At 52.7% G+C, this 16,573-nt stretch overlaps 1 protein-coding gene across 1 annotated transcript in view; it reads right to left on the reverse strand.

The window, feature by feature from the left end:
• Positions 1-6,666: 6,666 nt before the first annotated feature.
• The window catches only part of Man1c1 (mannosidase alpha class 1C member 1), a 127,189-nt gene continuing 117,282 nt past the window's right edge, over positions 6,667-16,573 (reverse strand). Inside the window, exons 9-12 of the mRNA XM_070037601.1 lie at positions 13,239-13,458; positions 10,807-10,979; positions 9,532-9,647; positions 6,667-8,772 (exon numbers count right to left, since the gene is read on the reverse strand). Coding sequence (XP_069893702.1) covers positions 8,640-8,772; positions 9,532-9,647; positions 10,807-10,979; positions 13,239-13,458 — 642 coding nt within the window. The 3' untranslated portion in view covers positions 6,667-8,639. The remainder of the gene's footprint in view (positions 8,773-9,531; positions 9,648-10,806; positions 10,980-13,238; positions 13,459-16,573) is intronic.

The following is a 16,573-nucleotide window of genomic DNA, read 5'->3' on the forward strand; positions in this document are numbered from 1 at the left end:
TAATACATGCTCTTCCTGCTCTGTCCATGTTGAAGCGTATGAAAGAAATTTATTTTTTTAGGACTATATGCCTCAGTAGAATTTTTTTTTGTCAGTCCTGGGGCCTGAACTCAGGGCCTGGGCACTGTCCCTGAGCTGCTTTTGCTCAAGGCTAGCACTCTACCACTTGAGCCACAGCACCACTTCTGGCTTTTTCTGTTGATGTGGTACTGAGGAATGGAACCCAGGGGCTTCATGCATGCGAGGCAAGCACTCTACCACTGAGCCACCTTCCCAGCCCCCCCTCGGTAGAATTTTTATAATCTAAAAATCAAGGCAAGATAAAAAAAAATTGTGTCCAAAATTAATGTGTGAAACAGGTGCCATAGTGCAGCTGCTCTGAGGACAGAACTGGAAGGCTTTACTTCAATCTGGCCAAATTAAAGGCTCAAGAAAAGGGTGGTGGTGGTGGTGGTTTAGAGCATTTGTCCTGGGTGTGAGGGCCTGGGTTCCATCCCCAGCTCTGCAAAACAAAACATCAGAGGATTGAGGTTCAAAGCCAGACTGGGCAGGAAAGCCCATGAGACCTCTTATCTCCAATAAAACTAACCCCTCCAAAAAGCTGGAAATGTAATGTTGGCTCAAGTGGTAGAGTGCTAGCCTTGAGCAAAAGCAGCTCAGGGATAGCACCCAGGCCCTGAGTTCAAGCCCCAGGACTGGTGAGCGCATACACGCCCCTCCCCAAATACTCCAGGAGAAGAAAAAAGACTGGCTGGAAATCCTGGAGCCATGGAGAAATAAGACAAGGAAGATGGGCAGATGGCATGATGAGGGTGGACTTCCTCAGACACAGGCTGAGCCCTGGGGACAGAGGGGACAGGAATGGAGAGGGGGACCTGACCACCCCAGAGAGGATGGGGGGTATTTTAATTGCTCCTCACTGGAAAGGACCCAGGTGCCCCGAGAGACTTACCAGGGAGGAGGCAAGCGCTCAGAGAGCAGACAGAATGCTTTTCCTGTGAGATGGAGCCCATGTGCTCCTGTGGCGCCTCGTCCGGGCTGCTGGTGGCTTGTCAGTGGTCATATCATCTTTGGACAGGGATGGTGTCAAGGCCACATGGTGACTGCAAGTGGGGAACCATGTGACCGATGGAAAAAGCCGAGGACCCCAGGGAAGTACAGAGACACAGCACAAGGGGTGCAGCGGTGGGGACATGAGTAGCATGCAGGCCTGCGGGACTCATGGAAGGCATCTCCTAGCCATCCCCAGTAGGGATCAGGGAGGGACACATTAGTATTTGGGAAATAGTTGCTTTTATCGCTCTAGAATTCTCTGATATCACAAATGCAGAAGGATCCACAGAGAAGAGGAAAGAGCTCACAGTGGTAGTGCCACTGTGTTAGCCAGGAGAAGGGTGGGTGGAGGGACCAGCTTTGATTGTTTTGAAAGTGCATCAGGGCCTAGCACCAGAGGCTCACAGCTGTAATCCTAGCTACTCAGGAGGCTGAGATCTGGAGAATCATGTTTCAAGGCTAGTCTGGAGGGAAAAGTCTGTGAGCCCTTGTCTCTAATTAGCCTGCAAAAAAGCAAGCTTGGAGAGATGGCTCAAGTGGCAGAGCACCTGCCTAGCAAGCTCAAGGCCTTGAGTTCAAATCCCAGTACTACCAGAATAAAAAAGAGTGCAGCTGGGCCTGCTTGAAGAGAGTAATGGGAGGCAGAAGGGAAAGAGGATCAAGGGGCGAGGCTCCTCTATGCGGAAGGAGGTATATCGGGGGGCAGGGGGTGCTAGGAGATTGAGGACAGTTGTCCACAGAGATCCATGTCAGCGGCAGAGGGCTCCTAGGTCTCATGGTGCAGAATGACAAGAAACTTAGACATGTAAAGTAGGCAATGTCACGTTATGCTTTAAACCTGGCTTCTTGCTGCTGTCAGGTTAACATTACACTCCTAGCTAGGTACCACAGGACGCAGCCCGTTGTGCAAACCTTCTCCAGCCTGCCCTGCTGCAGTCAGCTCCTCGTGGCCCATCCCAGCATCCTCTCTAGGCACTCACCTGTTCCCTGTCCGCTCTCCCCACACACACAGCCTGGGGATGCGCTTGTGTTTCTTGCTGACAGTCTCCCCCCCCTGCCCCGCACCCCCTTGCCACTAAGCCTGGAAACTCCAAGGGGTGGGCAGCATTTCTCCCCCTCCTAGCTTGTGGCTCAGCCCCTTGTGGGCCAGGTGCCAGGAGATGTCTTTGGATAAATGACAAAGGTCAGAGGATTCCATAGCAGTGGCTGGGCAGCAGTAATGAACCCCACAATCCAAGCTGGAGAAGTCAGGGAGAGAGGAGAGCAGAAGGGAGTGGTCAGGGTGGACATGTATACATACAGACCCCATTTGGTTCACTGAGTGTTCATGCCACTCAGCACCGGGTGCCAAGAGCCAGCTGCACAGGGACCTGGCCATTAGAATGTGTGGGCTTTGTGCTTGCAGAAAGAGGGGATCCATGCAGGGCCCAAGTCTGAGCCAGTCATGGCTGAGCCTGAACCGTGCAATGGAAGTGTCCCTTAGCTCTGCTCTCAGAAGAGGCAGACCATAGAAGGAGCTGTCCCCTGGACCCTGTCTCTCCTGGTCCCTTGCTCCTGCCTGGGGATAGAAAGGCCACCGGGCGTGTGGACCACCCAGGCTCCGCAGAGGGCAGCTGCCGGAGGGGAGGGGGCTGCTGGGGCCATTTCCTACTGAGATGCTCTGGAAACTTGGGGCAAAGGCCACCTTAGTGAGAGAGGAGATGGCCCCAGGGGCAGCAGACATGCAGGGAGCCCCCTGGGCAAGACTGAACAGAAGAAAAAGTAGAGAAGAAAGTCGAGTTCTCTCTCTCTGGGCTTCAGTTTTCACAGTGAAGTTACTGTTTTGTGCCCATTTTGGGGCTTGAACTCAGGGCCTGGGCACTGTCCCTGAGTTTCTTTTGCACAAGACTAGTGCTCTACCACTTGAGCCACAGCACCACTTCTGACCTTTTGTTGTTGTTGTTGAGTAGTTTATGTGTGATAGAGTCTTAACAGACTTTCCTGCCTGGGCTGGCTTGGAAACGTGATCCTCAGATCTCAGCCTCCTGAGTAGCTAGGATTACAGGCGTGAGCCTCTGGTGCCTATTTACTTTTTTTTTTTTTTTTTTTGGGTCCGGTTGTGGGGCCTGAACTCTGGGCCTGGGCGCTGTCCCTCAGCTTTTCAGCTCAAGGCTAGCGCTCTACCACTTGAGCCACAGTGCCACTTCTGGCTTTTTTCTTATGTGGTGGTGAGGAATCGAACCCAGGGCCTCAGGCATGCAAGGCAAGTGCTCTACCACTGAGCCACCTTCCCAACCCCTTACTTTTTTTAAGTACTAGGGTTTAAACAGGGTCTTGTGCTTGCTAAGGAAGCAATCTACCACTTGAGCTGCAGATAAGAGTCTATCACTCACTCTGCCTCCTATCCCCTCTTCTCAAGTAGCAGGAAACACAGCTTTGTGGCACAAGTCAGCTCTGCACCTCAGTTGTCTGATGGAAAGAGCAGAGGGGAGAGTAACTTCAGTCATTGTTGATTTCACTTGAGGAGACAGGGTGTTATACTGCCACAATAGGAGCACTCTTCAGAAAAAAGAGGACACTTACTTTGTTAGGACAACAGATTACAAACCAGTCAGTCATGAATGGGTAAAGGGCCACCCAGACTTGGGCTATTTACATGATGGTGAGGAATGAAAGCGTGGGGGAAGGGGAGGGAGACCCAGTGGAGGCCACTAGGAGCAGGGAACAGCTGTTTAACTGAACAAACCTCTTTGACCTGACTGGGAGTCGGTGGCTCGTGGCTGGAATCCTAGCTCATCAGGAGGCTGAGACCTGAGGACTGCAGTTTGAAGCCAGCCTGGGTAGAAAAGTCCATGCGACTCTTACCTCCAATTAACCACCAAAAAGCCAGAAGTGGAGTTGTGGCTCAAGTGATAAAGTACCAGCCTTGAGTGAAAAAGCAAAGCAAGAATGTGAGGCTCTGGGTTCAAGTCTCAGTATCAACACACACACACACACACACACACACACACACACACACACACACACACACACACACACACACACACACACACACACACACACACACACACACACACACACACACACACACACACACACACACACACACACACACACCAAAACCGCTTTGGCCTCATTTCCCTCCTTGGTGAGTGGGGTGCCATTTTCCCCTGCTTCATAGCAGAAGAAAGGATTTCCAGGGACTCTGCAAAGAAGAAAAATAACCTGGACTTCTGGCATCACCCGGACAGAGGCGCCAGCAAGTTCCTTCCTCTGGGGCCCCGCCCCCAAGCCCCTGCACCCTGTGGCCACGGCAGCCCTGCACAGTCAACAAATCTTCATCCTGATTTCCATGGACTCAGGACTAACTGCAAAATGCCTGCTCATTGCAGAACACATTCAGATTTATTGCTTTGAGAGTTTGGTCGTCTCCTGGGCCTGGTTGATGCAGTTTCTTCCAAGTTTCAGAGCATTTTGTTTTTAAGAAAGGAGAAATTTTTTGACAGCAGTTTTGCTTCACATTTACAAAAAAGTTCACGTAGGAACAATTATTACCATTGCTATTATATACTGAGTGTCTACACGGGTGGAAGACGTTCCATTAACTCTAGACATCACTTTTTATTTTTCCTAATGGAGAAACAGAGCTCAGAGAGGTTAAGGGCTTACCCAAGGCCACGCAGCACAGGGCAAGGGCAGGGCAGAGTGGAGGGCAGCTCTGTCTAAATTCACAGGCTGTACTAGCCCTGTGCTGTGGCACGTCCCTTCCGGGTCAGCTTCCACCTGATCTAACGTGCCCATCTACAGATTTACCGTAAGATAAACCAACACACAAGATGCAGCGGCGGGTGCAGGAGGCACTCAGAGGCGGGAATGAGGTAAAGAACAAAACAGGTGTGTTCAAAGGCACCCTGAGGCCCCACACAACGTGTTTTGTGCTAAGATTATTTTTGCAATGATACGGGCAGGTGAGGGGCGTGTGGGGTCTGGGCCGGGTATTCACTTCCTCAGTTCCGATCTTGTGTGATCCAAATGGCAGCTGGTAACTATGTATAGTTGTTCAAATTGAATTACCACAAAATAAAATTTAAAAGTTCCTCAGCCACAACCTACCACATTCTTTTTTTTTTTTTGGTCATGGGGCCTGAACTCTGGGCCTGGGCACTGTCCCTCAGCTCTTCAGCTCAAGGCTAGCGCCCTACCACTTGAGCCAAAGTGCCACTTCTAGCTTTTTCTGCTTATGTGGTGCTGAGGAATCGAACTCAGGGCCTCACGCATGCAAGGCAAGCACTCTACCACTGAGCCACCTTCCCAGCCCAACCTACCACAGTCCAAGTGCTCTGTACCCGCCAGTGGCTCCTACTGGACAGCACAGACAAGCTCAAAGGTCCCTGGATGGCGCCAGCTCTGCTCGCCTGACTGTTGCCATAGGGACAGGCCCATGAGGATAGGCCCCTCTTGCAGCCCAGGTTCCTCTGGATGCTGCCTGACCCTCCTCCACTCTGGGGCTCCTGGATTACAGTTCCAGGGTCACACTGAAAGGGTGGAAAGCAAAGGGCCTTGGTGCTCTAAGTGGGGACCTGGGTCCCCTAGCATCAGTGTCTCCTGGGAACTCATTAGAGGCAGAAGCTGGGGCTCCACACAGCCCCTCCGACAGCGCACCTGCATGTTAACAAGGTCCCCGGTGATTGGTGTGCACGTTCGAGTCTGAGATGCTGACTTAAGGGACAGACTGAGTGGGATCAAAATAAAGCTCCAAATATAGGAAGTCAAACAGATATTTTCAGCTGTAAGAAATAGCCTCTCCTCCCACCCCACTCCTGGCAGCATGTGACCAAGCGTTCGCCACAGAGCGCCTTGCGGGTGTGCCACACCATCGACAGACAGACTTCCAAGGGCAGACCCCACAGGGCAGGCTGGGGGAGCTGCGCACTGCCCTGTGGCTCTGTGGTGCTCGCTCTGCCCACTGCCCCAGAGCAAACCAAGTCCGCCGTCTGGTCACACCTCCCAGGGGTGTGGGCTCTGTGGGTCTCAGCTCTGAGGAAGTAGCAAGCCATCTGTGGAGAGCAGGTGTGAGGGGGACCGAGGCCAGCCGTGTCCAGCTGGGGCAGGAGGGCTGGGCCTGGGGCCTGCACTACAAAGCTCTCTCCCAGCCACCCCTCTGCCAGGAGTGCCTGGTGGTGATTGGCCCCTGAATGCCGCCAGGCCTTCTTCTTCTTATCTCTCGTGTGGGGTTAAGTGCCACAAGGATGGGCCTCCTGAAGGATGAATTTTAAAACCACTATTTTTACAAGTTGCTCCCAGCAGTAGGGTGGACGGGGGTGGAGGAAGGAGACCAGGGCACAGCCAGGAGCCTGGGGCTCCAGGAATCAGGGAGTTGAGGAGAACTGGACCGAGGTGCAAAGGGCAACAAGCTCTCCGTAACCCTTTCAGGGTCCTCTTTCTGTTCATCCCTGAGGGCTGGCTGTTTGTTCTTTCCCGAGATTCCCAGCGGTCCTCCCTCCCCGACTCCACAAATTTCACTAATAACAGAACTTGTTTCTATTATTTGTATCTAAGGTCCCGCAGGGACCCAGGCCCAAAGGCCGAGCAATGAGATCCGCCTAGTGCACGCAGTACACAGAGCCAGGCACAGTGGTGACATACGTGTATATTTGTTGACGTGGAAAGGAATTTCACATTATATAGTTAAGTGCAAAAGCAGATTATAAGAAAACAGTATGCATAGGATGATACCATGTTTGCAAAATATATATTCTATATATTCATAGAAAAAGGTCTAGAAGAAAATATAACAGTATTCATTCCAAAGAGTAGGATGAACGGTTTTCCTTCCTGCTGGTCTTCTCGTGTTGGTGCAGTGAGTCTTCCCCATTTGCCTTTTGCTTTTTCAACCTTTACGATGGGCCGCAGGAGCCTCACTTCCGTGAGGTGAGTGTGTGGCTTGCTTGCTGAATGCCAGTGCTGCACACCACAGCTCTGCTCCAGTCCTGTGGGTGCCAGAGCCTCTGGCACTTCCTGCCTCGCCCCCAGGGAGCTGGGAGCACCCACTTACTCTTACAGAAGCCTCGAGAGGTGGGAGCTCTGCCTGCTTGATGGCAAAGTGGAGCACAGAGGGGTGAGATGATCTGTCAGGGGACACACAGCAGGGATTTAAAGCTAGGTCACCCAGCCCAGCTCCAACACTCCAAAAACCACTTGAGTTTATGAATGGAGCCAAAGTGAAGTGGCTGAGTCCTGGGGAGGGCTTGCGGTATCCCTGCCATCAGCTCCGTGGAGGGGCAGCCTGTGGCAGGGAGGGGAGGCGTGGGGAGGGGCACCACCGTGCAGGGGCCCAGCTTCCTCCTCTGCACGTGGCTTCTGCGTTGGGGCCTCTCACAGGGCAGCTGTGGTGGTGCTGGAAACGGGGTCTGGGCCTCTACTGGATACTCTTCCCACTCTCCTGCTCATCTTCCCAGGCTGGGCTGGAAAGCCCCCTGCCCCAGAGGCCCTTGCTCAACCTCAAAGGCAGGTGGAGGCCATCGCTGGCTCGGCCTGGCCTGCCTCCTCTGCAGCCCTGCCCACAACTTGCTGCCACCTTCGTTCTCCGGGGCACCTGGCTGCCCTGACTCCGCTGACAGCAGGGCTGAAGGCTGTCTTGCTCTCAGTGCTGCCTCTGGTCTTGACCTCAGCACTTGGACTATAGCTGATGCTTAACAGGCATCTACTGAGTGAGGCTCTCCTGGGCCTTTTCCTGGCTGTGTGACTGTAGGTAAGTTGCTGCTCCTCTCTGGGCTTTCTCTAAGCCTCGGTCTGAGTATAAATATCCAAGTCCGTCAACAGGATTGGCCTTCCACTTCCTGAACGTCAGGACCAATTTAAGGGAAAATAGGAGAAGCTAGAATCCTTACTAAATTATACCTCAATCTGTTGCTGGCTGGTTGTTCTTTCCAATGATGGCATGCTGGTTTGCCCAGGAGCCACTGATGTGCAATGAGCCCAATCTGATTCCTTATTGAATAAACTCCTTTATTCTAGTTCACATCATTTCCCAGGACAACAATGAAAATAGAACTAGTGATCTGTAACGCTTAGGCCCAAGTCAAAGGGCCCCTTCCTGAAAGCATAGGGTAGCAACATGGTTGAACACAGAGTAAATGTTGGGCAGAAGGCATTAAAAATATAGAGATCTGGGGCCAAGGTTTTCTGTGCAAATGCTCTGAGGTTTCCTTCATCAGGATGACATTGTTTCAGACAAAATGATTTTAGAATCTACGTAATTATAATAAAGCATAATGGAACAGGAAAAGCAAAACAAAACCCCCAAATCGGGAAGGAGGTAAACAAAGCACAGGGGTGGCGATGTGACCCTCTGGTCCTTTGGCCCTGCAGTGGCAAGTGAGTTTGTAGAAATTCTCTGTCGAAAGGAACGCGGGGGCCGGGGCCCTGCCTGGCCTCGCTGCATCTCCAGGTCCTGTCTCCTCACAGAGGAAAAGAAGTTGCTGGTCCGACACATCAGCCCAGGGTCTGGCCAGGATGGGGCCTCTGTTCCCAAGGCCTGTGGAAACAGTTCTGAACCCCGAGAAGGCAAGGCATCCCTGAGGTGCCGGGGCGGGGTGGGTGGCAGGTCAGTGCCGGTGCACAGGGCCCGAGCTGCCCAAGCTGTCCGAGTGGTTCACGGGCAGCGGGTGCGCCTCGGTGTTGAACACCCAGTCCTCCAGCGACAGCATGTCATCTTCCGAGAACAGAAGATAGAGGTATCTGTGTGCAGCGGGACAGGGACAAGCCATGTGGTCAGTGCCTGGTAGGCTGGAGACCCCACATCTGCTCAGGGGCCTGGTCCTGGGGATGACTGGGCAAGTGCTGAGCTTTACAGTCAAGGGCGCCAGAGGGATACCGTTTAATCCTGGCTTTGTCCAGCCCCGCTGTTACCTCCAACCCAGACAGCCTCGTCCGGGGCTCCCAGCTGTGCAGCCCAGCTTCTTACTACCCTGCTCTGGGCCTTGCCAGGTTATGCCAGGCCACTGACCCTAGCAAAGCTGGGGCTGCTGACAGCAGCTCCCAGCGTGGAGGGTCTGTGGAAGACAGTGGCTACCCCAGGGATAAAGGGCAGGGGGCTACTCTGAAGAAGAGCAGGGAAAGGAAAGGTCCTAACCACCCCAAGAAGGTGGGAGAGCAGTACAGCAGCAACACTGCAGAGGTCTGGGAGGGGGGCTGCAGCAGTGACCAGCGTCATCATCATTGTCATGGTTACCCCCATTGTACAGGGGTGACAGCTCCCAAGATCTCAGTAACTGTCCATCACAATGGAGCCTCAGGACTGCTTCCAGCCCAGACTAGTTCTCTGAGGGAGGAGACAGTCCAGCCCTCTGAACCCCTAAGCCCTCCTCCATCTTCTCCTGGACTCCTGCCCTGTGACTTTACACCTGGCCATTGGGCGGGGGATGCTGGCCCACCCCTCCTACCCCCAGCAGGAGCCACATGCCCTCTAAGGAGAACACTGGCTGCGCCCCGACTCACTTGAGCGTCTCTGCCAGGAAGAAGCTCTGCTGCTTGTTGTCATGGTTGGGGTTGCTGCTGTACACATCCTGAATCCCCGAGAAACCACCTTCTGTCCGGCAGTATTTCTCCAAGGCCTGAGGGAGGGAGCGGTCTCAGCACAGGAAGGGAAGGTCCCCAAGACACCTGCCAGTCATCCGCTGGAGATGGCGAACACGCTGGGGTCCCTGGTCTTTATGGGTGCCATGCTACCTCCTCCCCACTAAGCTCTGCGGCTGCCTAGTGGAGACTTCTCTGTTCTTCGGGGAAGCAGTCTGGCCTGACAGAGGGCCCACGGGGTGGACAAGGTCTGGGATAGCCACTGGTGATGTGCATGGTTTGGGATATGAATGGTTTGGATCTGGGGAACCCTCAGAAGTCTGCAGAGTCTTCTTGATCCTTAGGCTAGAGGTACCGTAGGCCCCTACCTATTGTACAGAAATACAGACCAGGCAAAGAGCTTGGGCCTCAGGGAGCCAGGCTCTGACATGGTTAGGCCCCGACTGCTGGAACAGGCCCCCCAGGACAGCCTGCCTTCATAGGAGGTGGTGCCTTGTCAGCCTGGGAGCAGGCATGGTTTGTAACAGAGAAAGCTCAGCACCTATCAAGAAAATTTCTGGGGCTGGGAAGGTGGCTCAGTGGTAGAGTGCTTGCCTTGCATGCATGAGGTCCTGGGTTCGATTCCTCAACACCACATAAGCAGAACAAGCTGGAACTGGCACTGCGGCTCAAGTGGTAGAGCGCTAGCCTTGAGCTGAAGAGCTGAGGGACAGCGCCTAGGCCCAGAACTCAGGCCCCACGACTGACCAAAAAAAAAACCAACAACAAACTTCTGGAACTCTTGGCTGACCTTTGACACCTACCCAAGGAGGATGTGAGATTTTCAGTACGGGGCTGGGGCTGAGGGGAGGCTGAGCCAAGGAGGAGGTAAGTCATCTACACTAGCATTAGGACTTGGGGTGGGGCAGGCTATGCCATAGGACAGAGCGCTGCTAGCCTGGCAGCTGGTCCTGTTCCAGGGAAGGCAATCCAAGGAGCCATCCAGGCTCCAGGGCCAGGAGTAGAGCAGCCAGGTGGTATTCAGGCTGCTGCCTGGGCCCAAGGCCACGGGGCATGCAGCCCACTCTGTCTCTGCATCTGCCGCCTGACCATCAGAACTCTGACCCTTGGCCAGAAGGCAGCCTAGATGGCCTTTCTCTTGGTGTCTGCTGCCCGCATGGTGATTTCTCAGGGTCGTGTGCCACCCCAACCACTCACCATCACCACCTCCCAGCCCCATTCCCTGTAGATGGGGTCATGTGTCTGCCGCCACAGGTACATGTAGCTCTCCACCACTTCGGGCCGCAGGATGTAGTAGCTCTCGCTCAGCTGGGTGGCCACTGCTTCTCTCCCAGAGTTGAACCAGAAGGCCTCAGGCCCAAGCTTGGTGTCTGTGGGAAGAGTCAACAGAGGCCTTGGTCAGACACTACCATCTGTTTTGAGATTAGCTGATCCAGGGGGAATCTGGGGGTCTAGAAGCCCTCAGTGGGCACCAGAGTGGGGTTGGCTGCTGGGTAGACACATAGATTCCTTTTTAGCCTGTTTAGGCCTAAGACTTTTGAGGCCTTAGAGTTTTGAGGTTTGTGTGTATGTATACTCAGACCTGGGCACTGTCCAGGAGCTTTTTTTGCTCAAGGCTGGCACTCTACCACTTGAGTCATACTTCCACTTATAGCATTTTTTGGAACTTAATTGGAGATAAGGATTGCATGGATTTTGCTGCCTGGGGTGGCTTGTAACCACGATCCTCAGATCTCAGCTTCCTGAGTAGCTAGGATTACAGGTGTGAGGTACCAGTGCCCAGCTTGATTTTGCAGTTTTTGACTCACAATCTGGGAAGACCAAGGCTGGGGAAGCATCCCCTAATTGTGTGCTTTGAGACTTTAGATTTTTTTTTTTTTGAGACTTTAGATCTTTAGAAGATGTAAACTAGAACTTTTTGCCTTCTGTCAGACCAAGGTTATAGCCATGAGCACATCTGCCATTTATGATTGCCAGTGTTGTGCTGGGTGCTTAACATACATGTCTCATTTCTTAATTTCCTTTCCTTTCCTTTTTTCTTTTAGTTTAAAACCAGGACTTGAAACTTGGTATCTGATGCTTTTGCTCACTGGCTGGCACTCTACCACCACAGCCATGCCCCAACCTCTTATTCCTTAATTTTCATTAAGAATAGATCTCTCTGTCTCTCTGTCTCTGTCTCTGTCTCTCTCTATCAGGTGGAAATTTAGGATTAGAGAAGTAGTTTGTCCAAGGCAACACAGGAGGTCATGGCTGAACTGAGATTTGATCTTGGATCTCTTTGCCTCTCCCTTCTGGGGCTAATTCTCTAGATCTAAAATTTGGGGTGAATGTGCTGTCTCCCTTCCTTCATTCCTTCCTCTCTCCTTCCCTCACCAGCTGAGCATCAGTTCCTGTACGTGTTCCTTCCATGAAGGGCTTCCTGGAAGAGGAGTCAGCAACTCTGGCCCCTCTAATCTTTTTCAAATGGTGTGGCAGCTCTGGCCCATCAGGAAACAGTGGTTTTGCCAAGTTGCTAATGGGGTGAGGGCAGGAGCAGCCACACAGCCGGCAGTGGGCAAGTCAGGCTGGCTGGGACAATATGCTCGATTAAGCGGCTGTCTTTTATGGCCTGGCCTGATTGTCCCAGACAAATAGCAAGCTTTTTATTATTCCTCAGATTCCCTGTTTGTTTATGGTCCTGGCAGAGTAAGCGCTAAGAAGAAAATGGATAAGCAGCTTTTAGGACCCATAGAGATTCTGACTTCCTGGGAACAGCTCCGAGCACCAGCTCCAGGCGCAGAGACACATGCTGGCTGCTCTGGCAAGGGGCTTTCTCCCGGGACCCTGGGAGCCCCGTGCGATTGTTCTCTTTGAGCAGCTGAGATAAAAAGGGCCACTGGGGTGGGGGAAAACGGAGCTAGGAAGCGTTAAGGCCAAAACTAGGATTTCTGCTGAGCAGTGATGGCTTCTGGGATCACGAGGTAGGCGTAGGGTGGGGATTTTTGTGAGGGTGCAATGTGGGAGGTGGGGATGGACCTCAGATGACCTGGTTCAGCCTTTCATGTGCAGTGTGCTGCCTAAGTCACCTTCTCTCTCTGGGCTCAGTTTTGCCTTGTGTTAATCTAGGTGTTGGGCTCATATTCATGTGACTCTGACCCATACCTGACAAGTCTGTGGTACATGCCTCTGTGTGTGTGAGCACACACATGAGTGTCTGGCACCAGGAGGCAGTGAGACCCTCACTGGAGAGACACTGTGGGGATGCAGTGGGAGCTTTACTTTGTGGACAGAGCACTCAGGATGAGAGGGTTTGCTAGCTCAGGCCCCTTGGGGCTGAAAGTTCTCTGTTCTTATCTCTCATGTGACCACGGTCAAGTCTTCTCAAGCCTCAGTTTCCCTATGTGGATTTGGAGGCTCAGTGATGATGTGTGGGCCAGGTGCTGAATATACCTCACTCATCCCGTCAACTCGGGTACAATCAAGAGTCCAGACAGCACAGTTCATTAGATTCTACCCAGCTCCCTGGGAGAGACTGGGAGGCTAAGGCCTCATGCTCCCTTCATATGCTGTCGTTCGGCTGCTCTTTCCAAATTTTCCTGGTGTCTAGCCTCAGTCTTGACGGTTGCCCCTTTCACTTGCAGGGTTACCTGAGCGAGCGTATGACTCGTGGCATGTCCTGGTGATCTGGGCTGCGAGCTCCTGGTAGTAGGCTCTCTTTTCTTCCTTGGCGTCCTCTGCGCCGAGGGAGATCATGCCCCCTGAGAAACAGGCCAGGTGCCCCATCTTGTGGTCCAGAATCCCCCCTCTCCACTCAGCAATGTAGGTCAGCCCCCCAGGAGAGACATTCAGCAAGTAGGTCTCTATTGCCTGGGAGCAAGGTGAGGGTATAGGTAAGGACAGAAGTGAGATACAGAGAAGGGAGAGAAGGAAATGAACACTTTATTTTTTGTTGGTCGTGGGGCCTAAACTCTGGGCCTGGGCACTGTCCCTCAGCTCTTCAGCTGAAGGCTAGTGCTCTACCACTTGAGCCGCAGCACCACTTCCGGCTTTTTCTGCTTATGTGGTGCTGAGGAATTGAGCCCAGAGCCTCATGCATGCAAGACAAGCACTCTACCACTGAGACACCTTCCCAGCCCAGAAATGAACACTTTGAAGACAGCAGCAGGACAACTTACAGAACCCTCTGTCCCCCACCAATAGACTCCTTGACCTCTGTTTTTGTTGTTGTTTGGGGCTTCAAGGCTAGTACTCTACCATTTGAACCACAGCGCCACTTCCAGTTTTCTGGTGTTTATTTTGGAGATAAGAGTCTCATGGATTTTACTGCCTGGGCTGGCTTTGAACCAGGATCCTCAGATCTCAGCCTCCTGAGTAGCTGATTATAGGCGTGAGCACTGGTGCCTGGCAGTTCTTGACCTCTGTTTGCCAAGGTCTGAGTCTGCTGAGAGCTGGGATGTCAGGCAGCTCCGGGGGCATGTCCGATTTGCTCCTGAGGGGTATGTCTGAGTCTCTTACATATCTTTTTATTATTTATTTTGGTCAGTTGTGGGGCTTGAACTCAAGGCCTGGGTGCTGTCCCTGAGCCTCTTTGTGCTCAAGGATAGAGCTCTACCACTTCAGCCACCGTGCCACTATTAGTTTTTGGGTGGTTTAGTAAAGACAAGAGTCTCACAGGGGTTTTCCTGCCCTGGCTAGCTTCAAACCTATGATGTTCGGATCTCAGCCTCCTGAGTACTTAGGCCACTCGTGTCCAGCCTTACACAGCCCTTTAAATTTTAAATCATCTATGTTTTAAAGCACACTCAAAATACCTTTTAAGCTAATTGCCCTTCTCCACCATCTCTGAGGTAGGAGGTTTTAAAGTAAAGCTGGCTTTGCCTAAGGATTGCTTGGGGAAGCTCAGAGAGCCTCTGGGACTATAGTCAGCACCTCTGTGACTGTGTATCTACTGGGAAACAAGTCCATGCATCAGGGCCTGCTCTCTACAGTGCTTTCTCACAGGCCACCTGGTGTAAGCCATGCGAGTGCCCTCTAGTGCCCTCTAGAAACCAAGGGTGGAGTAGTTTGTCACAGGTCACCCAGCCACCATGGCACCAAGACCGTCAGGGCCCCACGCCTCAGTTCCTTTTAGTGGGAAGGGCTCCTGAGGGAAGACTCAAGGTGCTGGGGTGTGCAGGCATTAGGCTTCTACTCCCCGCTGTTAGTTTAAGGAGCCTTGAGACCAAGGTGATGGAGGAGCTGCTCATGACTGCTGAGCCAGATACCATGGGCCAGTGTGTCCTGGTCAGGGCTGGGGACCTGTGAGACTGTTGTTGGGGTCCTGCTTTTCCTCTTTGCTTCTACTCTACTCTGAGATTGCATCATGCCCCTGCTCAGGACCCCGACAAGTGCCTGGTAGGCCTTCTGTGATTCCAAAGTATAAGCTGATGCTGCAGGTTAGCTGCTGAGCTCAGATTCCATACTTTCAAATCTCTCCTCCACCACTGTGTGGTACTGGTTAGGCAAAAGACCCTCTCTGTATCTTCATTTCCTTGTGTATCAGATAAGGGTGAGAATATTTACTACTTTGTAGTACTGTGGGAACTAATTAAGTGATGCTGCACAGCTGACATTTCTAGCAGATGCTGGCTACTGGAAGACCTCTTAGTCTGTACTCTGCCCTTCCTCATCATGCCCCACCCGCCCTCTTTTGATAGTCCCTGAGCTGCTGAGCGTTATGCTAGGAGCTGGGGAGGACACAGGTGCACAGTGAAGGGTCTGGCCCTGGGCTGGGGAACCCCCGATGAGAGTGGAGACCTGACAACACTCAACACATGTGGAAATTGCCATCTAACTGGCATTTTGAGTGAAACACACTGAAAGATGAGATAAAAATGTGGGAGAAGCCCGGCGTCAGTGGCTCATGCCTGTAAATCTTAGCTACTCAGGAGGCTGAGATGTGAGGATCATGGTTCAGAGCCAGCCTGAGCAGGAAAGTCTGGGAGACTCTTATCTCAATTAGCCACCAGAAAACTGGAAGTGGCAATGTCGCTCAAGTGATAGAGTGCTCGCCTGGAGCTGAGAGACAGTGTCCAGGCCCAGAGTTCAAGCCCCATTATTGAAAAAAAAAAAAAATGGGAGAGCCCTGCTTTGCAGAGTGAGGTCAGAGAATTTTCATCTCCTTGGGAAGCATGCTGAGTCCCAGCCAGCGGGGAATGACTTGACCTTGAGGCCATCTCCAGAATGCCATCCTTGGAAAAGCCTCTCTCTTAGTCTCGCTTTTGGCACCCAGTGCTGAGCTCATTTGAATCAGGTTTCCCTGCCCTGTTGTGTCCCCCGGGACTGACTCAGTGCCATGAGACCCAGCAGCACAGGCAGCAGACTCCAGATGAGGCCTGGCGGAAGATGCTCAGACAGGTGTGACTCCCGGACCATTTCTTTCTTTCTCTTTCTGGTCAGGATCAGGGGGTGGGCCTTGCTGAGTGGCAGATGGGGAAAGGCTGATGTGACATGCCAGGCACCTGCTCCACACGGAGGTCATGCCGAGGAGGCCTGGGGGCCACCAGCTGCCGAGCTGGGCTGCTCTGGGCCGGGCCCTGGCTCCTGGGCACAGCACAGTCCTGGCAGCTGTCCTGCTTGGCTCAGCATCAGTGCAGGGGAGGAGGGGTATTAGGGCAACCCAGGATTGAGAAGCCCATTGCCACTGATTGGGATGTGACACCAGACATCTGGGGTAGCAGCCAGGATGCCATGTACTAGGACTGGAACTGCACTTTCTAGACCAACTCCTGAAGGTTATTTCCATCTGGGGTCAGTTCCAAGCTAAGTAAAGAGGAAATTGTAGACTTGTGTCTCTTTGAAGACATAATCAAGATGAGCAGATGTGATGATAAAAAAAAACCAACCCAGGGCTTTCTAAAGCCCTGAGCAAAACAGGCAGTAACAGGAAAGGTTTAAATTACAGTGCGGCAGTGTGAAGTGCTGAGCAGGAAGCCCGGTTCTG

The sequence above is a fragment of the Dipodomys merriami genome, unplaced genomic scaffold, assembly GCF_024711535.1.
Source record: "Dipodomys merriami isolate MVZ:Mamm:240054 unplaced genomic scaffold, mDipMer1.0.p SCAF_28, whole genome shotgun sequence".
NCBI classification, from domain to species: Eukaryota; Metazoa; Chordata; class Mammalia; order Rodentia; family Heteromyidae; genus Dipodomys; species Dipodomys merriami.